The 17,361-nt window shown below is 42.2% G+C and overlaps 1 protein-coding gene across 6 annotated transcripts in view; it reads right to left on the bottom strand.

The window, feature by feature from the left end:
* Window positions 1-17,361, bottom strand: part of ANO1 (anoctamin 1) — a 100,712-nt gene that overhangs the window by 18,118 nt on the left and 65,233 nt on the right. For all 6 annotated transcript variants that reach the window (XM_075188285.1, XM_075188284.1, XM_075188287.1 and 3 more), the window contains 9 exons: window positions 15,765-15,916; window positions 14,828-14,882; window positions 14,433-14,484; window positions 9,953-10,008; window positions 9,389-9,427; window positions 6,313-6,377; window positions 6,068-6,202; window positions 4,439-4,599; window positions 277-359 (listed from right to left, as the gene is read on the bottom strand). In XM_075188285.1, the coding sequence (XP_075044386.1) occupies window positions 277-359; window positions 4,439-4,599; window positions 6,068-6,202; window positions 6,313-6,377; window positions 9,389-9,427; window positions 9,953-10,008; window positions 14,433-14,484; window positions 14,828-14,882; window positions 15,765-15,916 (798 nt within the window). The remainder of the gene's footprint in view (window positions 1-276; window positions 360-4,438; window positions 4,600-6,067; window positions 6,203-6,312; window positions 6,378-9,388; window positions 9,428-9,952; window positions 10,009-14,432; window positions 14,485-14,827; window positions 14,883-15,764; window positions 15,917-17,361) is intronic.

Genomic DNA, 17,361 nt, shown 5'->3' on the forward strand with positions numbered 1-17,361 from the left:
GTTAGCACAGCTACGTGCATTGTAAACAATCCCCATGTTCTCCTGTCTTGTACACATTACCTTGTGTGCAGATAACATTAAGGCTAATCGGTCACTTATAAGAGACTTAAAAGCTAATGCTTGCTTTAGAGTAGTTTTGTGCATAACACAATCATTGGCAAGTAATAAGAACTATTGTAAAAAAAAGCCAATAGGCATTAATATTGGAGAATAGATCCTAATGTATCAGCCATATTGCATTCTGGGAATATGAAAACGGTTTTGTTCTATACTCACTTGCTCATCCTCAAAGGCGGTTAGATCCCATCTGTAGTTTAGCCTCATTTGTCGTCTTTTCCAGTGCTCCATGAAAGTGGCAGCTGTAACAGGACAAGCACACTGGGTGTTACTTAACATGTACTTTTCAAAAGATCACTTGTAGGAGGGGACCAAAAAAAACAGTCATGGAGTGGGTAGGGGTAAAGGATCATACTCCTCATTCTAGAGTTTGCGCTACATTGAAATGAATGGGCCCATTGAAATGAAAAGGATAGTCTCTGTCTATGGAGTTAATAATTACTGGCCAAAACAGGCTAGTAATGGAATTCAGCGATCATAATGATGTTAAAATAATAATTTTACATTAATAAACTGGACTTTAAAATGGTACTTTAATTTTACACTGTTGATCTTAGCGACCTGCGTCCTGGGGTGGCAAAGTTGCAACTTCAGGGATCCCAATAATGTTCAACAGTTTTTTGCACAGGGCTGGTTGCTGCTGGGGAGTGGACATGCATTTGTTTGCAGTTCCTTCAATAGAAGGGCCAGATTTGACTATGGCAAGGGAACCCTGTATTTGTAGACTATGTTCTAGAGAAAGCCAACCCAGACTGTCTCCTTACATTAAATCACAGCCTCCACTACTGGCAACCCAACGGTTGTATCTGGCTTGTAATGCCTCTCCCTGGTGTTAGATGCTGGGCAGCGCCAAGGATATTAAACATGGCTAGACTCTAGTTTCAGATATTTTCAGATAAAAGTAGAAAAGGAATTGTGTATGCCAGAGTAAGAATAAATCTACACTGTACTGTGTCATAGCAATGTGCGACCCGCTCCATAAGATCATCCTACACGCACAAATACATACACAGATAAACAGTCTTAGCGTGGTTGAAATCCATATGCAACTCAAACCACAACACTGTGATTACATCAGAACGTTTCCCCAGGGAGTATTTCATATGACTTGGAAACACAAGAGATTTACCTGCAACGCACATGGTTTCATTATCATACTAAATGCCCAGCTAAAGAGACTTCAATTAGTGAAGCTACCGACCACCTCACAGAGAGAACGTCTGCCAGCCTATGTCGTTAATTTTTGCCATCTGCTATCCCATCCAAACATGTTCCCCAACCTGCATGTTACACATGTACAACCTACGCTGCAAGAATACTATTTGACAATCTACTGCCTATTGCGGCTCTGACAATTCATTTCTCAGAATGCATTTCTTTAACTCCCAGCATGCACTGCTTGCTGAATGCACTGGCTCCCAACCAAAACCCTACTATGAAATCTGATCAGAGATTATGTAGAGCTCTTAAAAAGGGGAAAGCAAATGAGCACTAGTGTAGTTGTACTTGGCAGGTGCATGCTCGGTCTCAGCACGCTGGAATACACATGCACTTGTTGGGCGCAGGCCGCGAGCTGTTGAGTGAATCACTCACACGTACGTGAGAGGCTAAATTAGTTTAGGAAATGTACAACTTCCCAGCTCCATTTTTCACTGGTGACACCTCTGCATTTAAACAGAGCTGGATTTATGTAAATGTAACCTAGCCAAATAGAATTAATGCTTTGCTAAAACATCTCTGTTACGGAGTTTGTTGAGACTTTATTCTAGATTCACATTAACCCATACAAGATCATTGGACATTTCCGTTGTATTCAATAGGACATGTCTGTAAAAATATACTCATGGCAATACATATAGGTTTTATTATTATTCTATATAACACACACATTATAATAGGTAGATATGAGATGGGTAGATAGAAATGTAGTACCCTGCAAATCACAGGTATATTACTGTAAACAATAATTCAGAAAGCTACAGTTCCCCAGAGTGCCTCTGGGAAGTTAAATGCAAATTGCGTCGGCCATTTTGGAGTGGACAAACTGCAATGAATGAACTAGAAGGTTCCAAGAGATTCTTGGGGAGAAGGGGAGGAGCCCAAAACGGACTGTTAGGGGAGTATTCAATTGACGGCGGGATCGCCGAAAATCCCGCGCTCTAAAAATATTACAGCTAATACGGTAAACCTGCGCGTAAATACCGTTAATACAGTAATTTACTCGCTGGATTTCAGCTCGCAGCTCAGGGAGCCGCGAGCTGAAATCCAGCGAGATATTACCGTATTAACGGTAATATTTTTAGAGCGCTGGATTTTCGGCAATCGCGCCGTCAATTGAATACCCCCCTTAGAGACTAATGGATGTTCTGGTGTGAAGGGTGCTATAAAAGCTGCCTGTGATAATGAAGGATCTTCCCACGGAGAGCCACTGAATGATATTGCTTTTTGCAGCTAAAGTTCCAAGACTTAAAGGCCAGCCCATAAGGAAACATCTTTGAAGAAATAGGAATAGACCCAGCTTGCCGGTGCCTATCAGATATCAGCAGGACTCAAAGGAAGACAGATAAGTTTATGATGTATTTTCCTTTGCTATGTTCAAGTTATTGAAACAAATGAGACAAACTCTTACTTGCCAACTCTCCCGGGAGACTCATGGATTCCGGGTAGGTCTCCTGGTCTCCAGGGAGAGTATGGCAGCCTCCCGCATCTGCCCACTTCCTAAGACGTGGGCGGAATTAGATCCAAAATGCTGCGATTCTCTGGGAATATCTAAAGGGAGAGTTTAATCCAGCCAAATCTGTTGTGTTTAAAAGTTATCTGCAAGCTGACACAGTATGCAAGGGACATAGGGGTCTATGCATCAAGCTTTTTTGACACTTTTTTGAAACAGTAGTTTCCGCATCTTTTAAGTATGTTTGCCATGCATTAACTCCCTAATTTCTGTGAAATCTCCTCCGTTTAGGCAAATATCGTCCAGCGTCACAGTCGCCATAGATTAGTATGGTATAGTATGATAAGCTTTGCTTATTGGTGAACCAAGATTCCAAAAATGTTATTTATTTTGTGATTTTATGTAGACTAGCACTGCGTGTTGATGGTATTGTGGTATTACTTCCCTACACTACCACTACTTATCTGCTGCTGTGGTAAAGCCTTATGCCACAAGCAAAGAAAATAAACCCACGAGTTTATGCACTGTAAGCCCTGTGTTCCTTGTTTTATTCCAACACTACTGGGGTAACCTTTGCCTCTCTACTACACCACCGAGCCTGTAGAATCCTTCCTTACACTACTTCCAGGGTGCCAACCATCTGCTCCTTTACAGAATGAGAAAATAATAATAATAATAATAATAATAATAATAATAATAATAATAATAATAATTATATATATATATATATCTCATTCTCCATTCTGTTGTGCCATGCTCATGCTCTAGTAGTTCTCAAAGGAAATTCAGCTCAAATCTGGCTGGGAACAGCCCTTCTGCATATGGCAAACACGGTTATTGTTATGAAGGCAATTCCATGGAGAGGGAATGATCTCCTGGGACGTGCAGAGGACTAAATACTAACAGATGTGCCATTTTCATCCTCCTCTTGCATATAAATATAAAAAAAATGAATAAAATGGGATAAAGCTTGGAATGTCAAAATAAGAACAGTAAATGGAGTCCTAGAGGGATAGGAGAGGACGAGCAGAGAGTGTGGGGGAAGAGTCCCTCGGCACTGTCCCGGACAGAGGTGGAGATCTCGGAACATGAGAAACATACACAGATCGGAAGTCTTGGTGCAGCTGGGACACTTTCTCAGATGAAAACAAAAAACTTCTTATTTAACAAATGGCCCTGTTCCAAAATTATGTAACGCTGAAAACAAGAATGGATGCGCATGTGTAGGAAACATATATTACTCCTGCAGAGTTATACAATGATAATAGTGGATTTACCCAGTGAGTATTATTACTCCAGTCATGCGATTTTCTTAGTAATTAGGTGAATTATGTGAGGGGGACAAAGGTTTGAAACTCATCAAAAAGCAACACAACTACTTGAATTGTTTAGGTCAGTGATTTAAAGGGCGTAGCTGTTGCCTACATGTAGTGTAGGCAGCCATCTTGTGGACTGCACCATTCTTCATGCAGATGCAACCAATCAATTCACTAGGAACCAGTACTATCACTGAGGCATGAGGCACTACTTGTCTGCTGAATATTCATGAGCAGCAGCGGACGCATGCCTCATACCTCAGCGCCATCATTGCTGTGAACTCCCATACTGGAATAGTATGTTTAGAAACATGTCACATGCGGTCTTCCTTACCCCATAAAGCCATGAAGACGGAGAAGAAGACTGTGGCTGGGTTGTCGAAGAGATGACTGGCGCGGGCTGTGGCGCAGGCAGAGCTGATCTTCCAGTAGCTGCAGGTTTTATCACATAGTGGGCACATAGTAATATTTAGCCGCTGATCACACATTTCCATGCTGGGGTGAAGAAGAAACATAGTTTACACACAAAAGTATTAGGCAGCCTCAGCCAGGTTCAATTTAGAGTATTAATCATAATAAACAAATGGGTCTTGACTATAAGGAAGACCCTGTAGACCGGACCTGACCAACCTGCAGCTCTCCAGGTGTTGTGACCATAGACAAACCGAGGAGGGGTGGCCTAGTGCCTGTAAACCCCCCTCCAAGCCTGGGGCACTGTATAATTGAGGTGGCTGGACCCTGCCCCTGCTTCACACGGCTCTGCTTGAAAAGGAAGAGCTGCGTGCACCTAACAGTAGTGCACGCAGCATTGCCCATGTATATTATGGGGATAGGAAGAGTTGGAGAGCAGCCAAGCACTGTCTAAAATTATAGCCACGCCCCCATGCATGCTGGTCATGCCCATTGGCAGCGTGGGGTGGAAGCCCCCCTCTACAAATCCTGCGTTTGCCCCTGGTGACAGCATGGAACGACAGCAATTGGCTGGCTATCTACTGGCAAAGCTGGGACTTGTAGTTTCATAACACCTGGACAGCCACAGGTTGGCCAGGGCTGCTGTAGACTGCTAAATTTAGCCGACAGTTTCTAGCTCTTAATTCTACATAGCTGCACTTTACTGTTCATGTGCGTTTCACCGTACTCTCCCTATAAATAAAAGGATTTATTGTATGATTAGGTTAGATAAGAGGAAAGAGAACGAGTCTGCTGCCCTGTTTGTAAAGCTAATCTGTATAAAGGGCATTGGCGTACAGGATGTTTGTCCTCAGATTGTCAGTATTAAACCATCTTTGGTTGCTTGGTTATATAGTCCTCACAACGCTGTTTTAATTTCTCTTGGCGCCTGTGTCAGTTTAGGTCTTTCAATCTGCTTCTACTTTCTTTTGTGATTGTTAGCAGAGACACGGAGGTAGACGAGCTTATATTTTGCCCTCCATCAAACAATGATTGAGGAAAAACAAAAAAAACATTTTTATTATATTCCTATAAATTCTTCTCATACAAAAGCCAGATAGACCGGGGTCTATAAAACCTTTGCTGCTAGGACCTTAATTATGTTTGTCTATATGTATCGCAAGCCGTTGTGCAAGGTCTCATTAATATTGGGCTGCCTTTTAATTATTTCACTGTTTACGGTCTATAAATCAAGCACATTGTTCTAAAATAAATAAAATCAGAAACCAGGAACAAAGTAATATTAAAACATGATTAGTATAATAGTTGGTATCTCAGATACAGGTTAGGTGTGCACAGAGTATTATGGAGACACGCTCTACTTGACATGTTGACTTGTAATTTCAGTCCTTCTCTAAATCCTCCCTTTATACAGTCACTACTTCATGAAATACATTAGACATCAAGATCTTCTCCCATAAACAGGATTTCTAAAAACCAAGAGTGTGTGTTTTACTGCATTAGTATTGCGTGTAGTGTTTGCATGAGACGGCTCCGTGTTGTGGGATGGTACCTTGGGATGTCGTAGTCAACAGTAGCACATCCATAAAGGAACACGATGATCCCGACAAGGGATGCTGGAATAAGCATCTGCGTGTACACTCCCAGCCAGGCGAAGTACAAGGCAATCTTCTCACCAAAATATTTCCTGGGAACAAGGGAACAAGAACATGACCAAAATATAGAACACTGTCTTCTTTCCAAGTCTTTCTTCTGAAACCCCTCTCTGGACACCTAAATCTACGGCAGGGCACTTACCGGACCAGGTCGATGGGCTGGTACTTGTAGAACACTCCATAACTGGCCCATTCATCACACAAAAGCTGAAATAGGAAGCAAAACAGGGTGTAAGAGACAGAAAACATTACACCATGAATGAAGCCAACATGGGTTTGGACTGTATTGTTCACCTAAATGGACATGAAAGCTTTGAGGTAGACAACAAAATCGTAGTGGTTTCTTAATGCATAGATAAGCCAATACCCAACTCAAGAAGTCTGATCACAAGTCACATTTGTTCTAAAACAAAGAGATTTGAACTCAAGAACCACGGGTGGGAGGCTATGCTCTGGCCCAAACGGAAAGTAGAGCCTAGAAGAGCCACACACACACACAAAAGCGTTTTGTAATAATTGCTTTTGTTAAAAATATAATTTCATCAGCATCATTTGAATATTGACAGATGTGAAAAACAATTACATGGAAGAGGAAGTGGGAAAAGCAGCCTGTGGGACTCCCAGCATTCTTTGCCACAAAACCAGCTTTGCCAAATCCTCTTCTCCAAGCTGTGAACAAAGCACAGCTAGATATGGAAAGCCGGAGATTGTGTCTTCCCTTCAACCCTTGTAGCCATCTTAGAGAACTCTGTGGGGTAAATGTATCAAGCCGAGAGATTTCCAGCGGGTTTGAAAAACCAATCAGATTCTAGCTATCATTTATTTAGTGCATTCTACAAAATGAAAGCTAGAATCTGATTGGGTGCTATAGGCAACATCTCCAGTTTTCAAACACGCCAGAAAACTCTCAGCTTGATACATTTCCCCCCAAGAATTCACAGCAAGTTACACATGCATCAAATCTGGCCAGGTCCACAAATACTTGAAGAGCTCTGAAAATTGGTAAAGGAAATAAAACAAAATAAATGTGTGTCATATTGCCTGGGGTTTGTAAAGCTGCACTAAGCTAGACCGTCAGGGATTACAGCTTTGTGGATTTTGGCCAGTGTGTAACAATGAACCACATCTGCAAAGAAATCTGTTGGTTCGCTGACAGTATCAGCCAGAAAACACCCCTTTAATTAGCACAAGGGCATCAATGTTTAATTTTCCCATCAATCTCACAACACCCACGCCGATCCCATGGTAAGGTTCAAAACCAGTAACTGTTTCAAGGAACAAAAAGCAGCGACATACAGTTTTATATATCCGTACTGATGACAGAGATTGTAAAATGTAGTTTATAGACTAACGCCACTCAGGTCAAAGATGGTTATCCTAGACAGGTCCATATTTATAGATGATGCTGTCCTAGACATTCAGGGATCGTGTGTCCCACATACGTCTATCACTCTACAAACTACGTATTTAAAACTTTAAAGATGGGGTTGTTGGGTAAAGACCATCAAGCAAAGGATAAGAAATAAATAAAGCATTAAAAGGAGAAATGTCTCCCCTTGATCAGCGTTACCCTGGGCGTGTGGCTAGTTTGCCTCTACTGTCCCCCAGTTCTAGACTAAACCGTACTTTCTGCACCCTCACATCAATGAGATTTGTTTCTTCTCTCACATTTAGTGCCATTGATAAAGTAATTTCAGATTGACAGCACTGGCACAGAAGGAGTCCCCAGCGGGTGAGAACTTTCACCCCAACAAATTCAATTAAAGGGTGCATTTTTGGAATACTTCACAATATCAACAGTATCAAGAGATAGTCACTTTTTTCCACATGCCTTACAATGTTATAAATATTTACTAAATACTTAAATAATTAATGAATCCATACATTTTGTAATGCATACCTGCAAATTGATAAGATTGTTTGCATGATTAGTTTTTCAGCCCTTATTGTGGAAAAAAAATAACTGTACATTGAAGTTTCCGACCTACATCTGAACTAGCAGCCGTCATCAATGAACTCAGGTTGAAAAAAAAAATAGAATTCTGAGCTCACATAACCCCCTATAGCAGCTATCGCCTCCCTGCAGTACTCTATGAGGGGGGCACTACAGTACCCAAGTCACGATGTCCATCGCCCACATTGCAGTAGAGGTAGGGGTAGGCTTTGTAACCAAAAGGAGGTGTAAATCAAATAGTTGTAGCGTTTTGTGGTCCATTACATGTAGAAGCACCAGCTGCCTGTAGTGTTCCTGCCACATCATGGCCAACATGTGAACAGTAGGCATTAGGAGTAAATGCCACTAAGGAAACCGATCGACACCTTTCAGCAATGCAGGTCAGTCCCTCAGGACTCAGGACAATGTTTACGCATTGCATGATAGATAGAAGAGGGTTACATCACATCTGCTCATCTTTCCACTAGTCCCAGCCCACAGTGACAGCTCTCCCTATAGCTAAAAAGTCTAAAAATTACACATATTCCATTGTAGAATCGGTAGCTTATCTCCCAATACAGGGAAACATCTACGGAATTTTGGAGCAAATGAAAAGAAGAGCTTGTGCCAATATAAACCAATCAGATTCCGCTATTTTTCTAATGCTGCAAATATCTGACCGGCTGCTTAGGGCAGTATCGCTTTATTCCTCTCCATAAATTATCAGAAATTTCACCCATTACGATCATGTTGTTCTCTTTTAGAATCATTATATCACCAGTTCTGCTACTGTGAACACCTCCACTCCATGATTATTAATATTATGTATTCGCTTACTGTATTAAGCAGCCCACGTGTTGGCAGGTTCGTTCGCCCAAATTAGTTGCTCTTGATTTAACTGGCCAGACAGACATAGCTTTAAGCTGGAGGCCCAATAAGATTGCTCTGCTCTATCACAATCTTACTGGGGTTGATCAGATTTTGATTGGTTAGAACTAAAAATGTGGGTGACCATCTGTAGGCGTGCGTAACCGATACCAGACTGCACAATCCGGTCTGCTGACTGGATGGATGTGTGCAATCTGACGTTTCATGCATGCAGTTAAACTGAACATAAATCTGGTTGTTTTGCAAATAAGCAGAACAACTAGATCTCCCCATTCTTCAAATTTTTAAGGGTGCCTGTTTGTGCGACAGAACAAATAAACTGCTGGGGGACTGGATGAGAGGTTTGGAAAACACCAATTCACTGTAAGTGACCAATACAATAGAAATAAAAACTCACCTTCCGGTCATTAGGTTCAGCATCATTTTCATAGTCTCCCTGTAAACAGAAAATGTCAGTTAATTTTTTTATTTTTTTTTAACACTAAACACATAAAGGTGCATGCAATGTGTACTGTACATACAATGCATTTTTATAGTCTTTGTTGGATGCAGTTGTTATGTGCAAGCTACTGGAATGCTTAGGTGTACTTTTGAAATCGAAGACCATGTAGAGTCAGTCATCACTATCAGTCAGTATTTACACCTGATCTGTAGCGGGTGCAAATAATACGGCTGAAATCAGACGTACTCGCAAGAAACCCAGGACTTGAATCAGCCACATCTGTGCCGGAACGGCCTTACTGTACATGGTGTACATTAGCCGTCTTTTCCCTCCCCCATTCCGCCTCTCAAGTCGTAGTAGGTCTTTAGTGTCATTTGCATTCGGACATGAAGAGCAAGCAATTGAATCAACGTACTGTATCTGATATGACAGCAAAACTAAAACGGGTTAAAGCACTTCTAGCGACTAATATATATTTTTAAAAACCCATTAAACCATCCCGGATTCAGGAATACTCACATCATGCAGGGGATATGCAGCACTGTACACACCATTAGCAAGTAGGCTGGTTATTCCTGTGGAATAAAAAGTATGTTATAGGAGGACAGTTACGGGTACTAAGTATTATCATCATCATCATTTATGCAGCCCCGTACGGTCATCAATACACAAACAGAACATAATACAAATAAATATTGGACCAATAGATTTAACAATAACAACGCACAACATAAAGAGACATTTACAAGACCACAAAGAGGTGAGGACAGGAAACGGGAGGAAGAGAGGTCCTGCACATGAGAGCTAAGTTCTAGAGGGGGCGAGAGAACAAATGGAGACGATAGTGGGAAAGGAGTGGTAGGGGCAGGTAGAGTGTGTGGAAGGAGTAGTCTTAGGATAGGGAGGTGCAGACAAGCGGGATGACGTGAGTTGAGGGAACATTTGAAAGATATGAGGTTGGGGGAAGAGTCTGGTCGGGAGAGGCAGGGTGTTCCAAAGGTGGGGAGGCAGAGCGGGTGAAGTCCTGCAGGCAGGGGTGTGAGGTGGTGATCGAAGAAGAGGAGAGGGAAAGGTCATCAGCAGAATGGATAGGGCTTTATAGGTGAGGGTATGTTTTACAAGAGAATTACTGGAACAAGGATATTATACAAGGGGAGTTTCGACGGTGCACGTGGCTAAGTGGTTAGCACTTCTGCCTCATAGCGCTGTGGTCATGAGTTCGATTCCCGACCATGGCCGTATCTATGTGGAGTTTGCATGTTCTCCCTGTGTTTGCGTGGGTTTCCTCAGGGTGCTCCGGTTTCCTCCCACAATCCAAAAACATACTAGTAGGTTAAGTGGCTGCTATCAAAATTGACCCTAGTCTCTCTCTCTGTGTGTCTGTTAGGGAATTTAGACTGTAAGCCCCAATGGGGCAGGGACTGATGTGAGTGAGTTCTCTGTACAGCGCTGCGGAATTAGTGGCGCTATATAAATAAATGGCGATGATGACGACTACAAAGTAGGTTATACAAGGACAGCTACAGGAACAATTTATATTATACAAGTAGATTTACGGCCCAAGGATATTAAAGGAGTCTCTGATACAAAGTATATTACACAAGAAGAGTTTGGGTACAAAGTATGTTATACGAGGAGAGTTCTAGGAAAAAATTAGCTAATCTATAAGTCTCTAGTACACGCAAAGTGTAAATTCCATTGTGTAGGTTCTAAAATCCTTGTTCTCCAGGGATCCCCAGCACTGCATGCTGTAATTCTCCCCAAAGAGGAGTCTGGTTTATCATTAAAGCCAAATTAAATATAATGATAGTTCAGGCAGCTTTCATTACGTCCGGTAGTCACATCCTCACTCTCTCAAACTTGTTATTCACAGCAAGCTGTGTAATTATCCCATGTGTAGCTGTGTTTCTTCTCTTCCATCGAGTCTCAGGATAAGTGCGGATAAAACGGGTCAACTCGTTCCGTAACACAGTGAAACTATTTTTCGTTTGGCCAGGCATGTATTTCTGAGGTCCAGGAGCCTCACAAACACCCCATTTATAGAATTGAGATGTAGTCTACTCTGTTTTAAGGGGGAAGGTCATTTAACAAAGATCAAATACTAGTTCTTTGCTACATGTTTAATTATTTTCAAATATTAATAACGATAACTCCGGAATGCATAATTATAGGGGTTTGTTTTTTTGTTTTTTTACATTCAGCAGTATTAATACTGATACCAATGGGTTTGATCTTCCCAAAAAACAATATCATTAGCAGCATAGTTAGACAGACAGTTAGACAGCCAGACTATATTCTGCAATACTCAGCATTGGCAAAACAAGTCCAGGATGCGATATTGTAAAGACTGAAATAAACAAATCTGAGATACCAGCTAGAAACGCACAAGCCAGGTAATGCCTGCGCACATCTGTAGAGACTGGACCGGCGAAGCAGTGCGCTAACTCTTACTGCCCTGGGTCAGTACCGCCAGGGGAGTCTCAATCAGCTGCCTCAGCGATATTTTTTGATTAAATTGCAATGCTAAGGATTTCTTATCGATCAGGGAGTCATTATTATTATTATTATTATTAATTTTTATTTATAAGGCGCCACTCAGTGTCCGTAGCGCCGTACAGGGACAAACAAGTACAATACAAGGTGGGACAGCACGGTACAGTAAACAATAAGCACAGTAACTCAGTAAGCTCAAAGCGTAGCTAGAGAGAGGGGGGAGGGAAGACCAGCAGGCGCCGGAACCCAAGAGGGAGGGCGCGGATGACGGGGAGACCCCCAGAGGGGTAGGGGGAAAGGTAGCTGGAGAGTAGAGTTAAAGGTGTAGGAAACAGGAGGAGAGAAGGCTCTGCTCAAGGGAGCGTACAATCTAAGTCTTATGATACATTATCTGTGTGGAGTTTGTATGTTCTCCCCACGTTTGCGTGGGTTTCCTCCGGGTGCTCTGGTTTCCTCCAACACTCCAAAAACATACTGGTAGGTTAATTGGCTGCTAATAAATTGACCCTAGATTTGTCTGTGTGTGTGTGTTAGGGGATTTAGACTGTAAGCCCCAATGGGGCAGGGACTGATGTGAGTTCTCTGTACAGCGCTGCGGAATTAGTGTCGCTATATAAATAAATGGTGATGATGATGATGATGAACTAAGCTGCAATGAGCCAAAGATCTGTAGAAAGCCGTTGTTTTCTCAAAAGAACGGCCATCACAGCAACAGCTCTTCTTTTCATTTATAAAGGGGTTAACGCAGGAGAAGCCTCTCTGCGTCCAGCGCCGGGGTCCCATCACAATGCGCATCCGCGGCTAAGGTCGTGCCTGCCCAGTAGCCAGATCCTGCATTCACCAGCAGCGTTAGACTGCTGTTGAAGGTGGTTTCAGCTGCTTGGGGGGGAGGGGCAGGGGGATTTCGCCAATGAGCCTTTGCTTCATAAATACCAGGGGCGGGTTATTTTGTATCACTACGGTATACAGTGCCAAAACTATTCTCACTACCGCCCACTAACCACCAATGATAAATAGCCCCCAAAATATGAAACTGTGCACGATCTGTATGGGACATGCACGTTGTGGTGATTTAAGCAAACTAGAAATATTTGAAGCCTGAAACCTCCACTGTGCACAGCATGAATAGAGCACATTGAGTTTTCATAATATAACGATGCCAGCATAGGGAGGGGAGGCCGATCAGACGCTCCGTTCTTAGAAAGCTCACAGGGTGGAAAAACTGACTGGCAGCAGCCGTCTGATCCCTGCACGTAGAGATAAAAGAGATTATTGTATATTTCGCAGTGACTAATCATGGGAGCAGCGCTTGTACAATGCCGAGACAAGGTGTGCGGAGTGTAAACACTTCCTCAGGGCATCTGTAGCCTGATCAGCTCTGACGGCGCTCTACCGTACACGAGATGTTGAAGAATGTGAAATGAGGCATCTCGCGTGGGCGGAGGGGTACACACCTTCTTTATTTATTTCACACACATCAAAGTAATGTGCGATTTAGTCTATAAACCATATCAAAACAAGGAGCAATTGAATGTAACTTCCTAATATCACATTTCATCATGTCTGCTACATGACTCATACAGAAAAAGGCTTTGTGGGAATTTAATTTATTTTGTTGGTCATTTGAGTGTGCAGATGTGTTGTAAGTGTCAGATAAAGTTACAGGTACAGATTGCATAGTATAAAACAAATCAACAATCCACTGTCATTGCTGAATAATTTGCATGTAGATTAATTATTAATAATTATTTCTCCTGCACACAGACCACACTCACTCACCTACTTTAATAATCAGAAAATACTGTTTCATTTTCAGCCTAGACTTCCTATTTACTCCACTCCCTTATCTACCAGCTAAATCCCCCAAACTTAATTCTGGACTCTCGACCCTCGCCTACAACCCTCCCCCCCCATATCCTGCCTTCAATAAAGAACATCCTACATTAATCTCGCCTCCCAAATCAGATGCTGAACCCCCCTTCAGTCGCTCACTAGTTTCTTGTTACCCCAATTAGTCTCACCACATAGACAGCGTCCTCTTCTTATTAAAAACAGACACACCAGCTTCATCTCACTACTTACCCATTGGGCCCGTTATCCAACACCCCATACAAATATTCTCCAAGTTCAGAATCAGAGTCTGTTTCCAATGTGCCCCTCCCTCCCTGCAGTCCTCGTACCACCTTACCCCCCCTTCCCCTACATACCCTATGCCCCCAAGTTTTTGCCCCATACTGTCCTTCGAACCAGAAAAAAAAATATTTCACAAAACTGGTTGTTTTAAAAGGAAATTGCTAACCAAAATACATCTTATCTAAAAGCATATAGTTAAATATACATATGGACACTTACAGTAAATTAGATTTTTCCAGCCACCTAGTGACAGGCGTTACATTTAGAATAGGTCCACCCTCCCCTCCCTCTGTCACATTTACAATATCTCCCTGCGCTGAGGACATGCTCTGGAACATCGCATGCTCCGAATGAAAGATGGGACAGTGCTTACCCATGCTGTATTTGGCTTTTGTACACGTTGTCCGTTTTAAGATTTCATACACCTGGAGAAACAAGATGGAAGTTAGAAGGTTACCCATCCCATCATCATCATTTATTTATATATATCCCAGGTATTCAAGACATTAAGGGCAGTGAAGGGAAGGTCTGGAGCAGGTGTTGTTTGCTCGGCACACCTCAAAAACAGCGACAAAGAATATTAACGTCTCTATTAGATCTTATCGGACAATCTCCCCAAAGATGGGGACTGCACTTCTCCCGGGCATTGTGGATACAAACCACAGGCAGCATAGATGAAATGTTAATGACTGATAGTAAGTGCTAAGATCTAATTGGAGAGCAATTAACACTTGATCAGCAAGGGATAAGTGGCGAGTTAACACTTACAATTGAACTTCTTGTTTTGCTGTCAAAGAACAAGTCTTTGTCGGACATATCAAACCTGTTGAAAGATACAAATAGCAACGTGGTTAACAATGGCCCGAAAAAAAACAGAACACAGATTCTTAATCTATTTTTACACCTTTATGGACTCTAATCTTAGAGGATCATATTGTAAGGATTTCTCATAGGGTATGTACGAGTCACAAGCTGATCATCTCGCAAAATGTGATATCAATATAGAAGAATTTCATTTTTCTATCATCCTTTGCCATATTATGCATCTAGTATTACTTTATCCGTCTTTGTTCTACTATCGTTTGTGCCTTTAGATGTTCTTGGTTGCCAAGTGCTGATGCAGTACATAGATCCATTCCTTACCCCCCCCCCCCCCCCCACATAACCCACTTTGTATAACCACTCCCACCTTAAAATAAGCTCTTCCCAAAAATCATCATGTCCACCACAGACTCGCACTTAAAAATAAACTTTGCATTCAATACTAACACTATAAACTGGGGGTAGGAGAGAAGGTATTTTTTGGAGTGGAATCACTACAATTTAAAGACAATTTGGGGATGATACAGTATCCTAAACGGCAGACGTGTGTTTCTGCAGGTCTGCATGAGCCGCATGTGTGTCGCCTTTAGTGTAGTTAGCCTGCGTTTGAACCACCCCACCTGCGCAGGTGGGCGTAAGTGCCAGAAACGTCTATATAGAAGCAGCTATGTGCGCCCACTTTCTGGGCATGCTCAGAGTAATTTTCCGCAAGATACGCTATGTAAACTGGTGTACATCCCCCTCAGCACCACTTTCTAATTCTTCCGTATAGAATCCCCCATTGAATCTAAACCCTGCAAAACAATGGCGGGGGGGAGGCGGGGGCTGTTTTAGTTAGAAGGGCCAGACATGAGCCAGTGGCAATGGGGTCCCCCATACTTACAGGTGCTGCTTCTCCCTGGAGAAAGGGTACGAGAGATGCTTGACTGTCTGTGGTCTGTGACTAGCCACCTTGGGCTGAATAGGTTCAGTTATTTTCTGAATGACAGAGTTGAGTTTCTGCATTAGACCTTGTGCCCGGTTTATGTGATAGACCTAGAATTAAGAGATCACATGGTTATTCTTTCTTATGTGGAAAATACAACACAACATAAGATCATACATGCCAACTTTCAAAACTTCTCACCCGGGGGAGAAGTCATGTGACAGGAGATAGGAGGGGGCATGGTGACGTTGTTGCGTCACCATAGCCCCGCCCCCACTATAATATGCTGAAATTCATGCCATTGAATAGCGGTGGAGAGGCCGTGAATTTCATTGAATCTGGGAGGTTTGCCTACTCTTCCGGGAGGACTCCCAGGAAATTCGTGAGCCTCCCGGGAATTCCGGGAGAGTGGGTAAGTATGCATAAGATTCATTGGCAGCAGCAGAAAGGGAAGATCAGATCCATTACAGGACTTATCTCAGTGGGCATTGATTTTTCTGAAGCCTATAAGGGTCATACGTATAACAGGTAGATGACAGAGGATTCATCTATTAGTCAATTAGCATTATTGTGACATATGAAGTGCCCAAATGTGTGCTTTAAGACGGAGCTTCGGGCCTAAAGGAACTCTTTTGCAAACCACAACGGGAAACTTACGACTGTATCCCAAAAATAGAAGGCATCAAGTTTTGCACCACTGGTACAAATTACTCTGCGGGAGGGTTTATTACAAGTTTAGAATTTGAGGAGCAAGATCAGAGATCTTCAGGACCGATTTAGATCTTGAGCTAAGTCATGGCTAGAGATGGAGAAAGTTTTGGGACATAATAGATTATACATATAGAACAGAAAAAGAAACAAACGTATAAAAGACTAAACAAGTCTTCTAGCATAGTTTAAAGATTCAGCATTGCAACCTGGTCTCCACAATGCCACTATTAAATCAAGGTTATTTATTTTTAACATACATATTGTGATATACAAGTGCTGCAGTATTTTAATGTTTTCTAAATCATGTTATAAACTATATTCTCAGGGTTTACAGTAGAATGTTGGACATCCTGAGGATAAAGTCTTTGTATAATCTTGGATGTTGCTTATGATACCTATCTAAAGAACTGATATTACAGTACAGACTAATATTCAATGTGCAAATAAATCAAAGTGGAACAACAGTCTTGGAGACAGCTGCTTGTTAGTACAGCAGACATATATAACATTTCTATTACTATATGTAAATGTATAGAAGTTGTGTTAGAGAACCCACACAACAGTTCAGGCTAAAGACTCCGCACAAGCGAATTCATGTCCAATTCAGCCACACACAAAGGTAACCAAGTTGGATGAGCATTATCATGCTAAGATAGATCCATCCTCATTGAGACCAGGGGTAGGCTGGGCAGGGGGGCATCTGGCCCCCGTACCGATCCCATAGAGGGCTATCTTGAGCTGGGTCACCAGCATTTTTTTCTTTTAAGAAAGACTCAACTCGGTAGCCTTTCTCCCCAGGCTGAACTTTGCCAGCCTTACCCTGATTGAGACCAATTTGTGCGAG

The sequence above is a fragment of the Mixophyes fleayi genome, chromosome 10 (genome assembly GCF_038048845.1).
Source record: "Mixophyes fleayi isolate aMixFle1 chromosome 10, aMixFle1.hap1, whole genome shotgun sequence".
In the NCBI taxonomy this organism is placed as follows: domain Eukaryota; kingdom Metazoa; phylum Chordata; class Amphibia; order Anura; family Limnodynastidae; genus Mixophyes; species Mixophyes fleayi.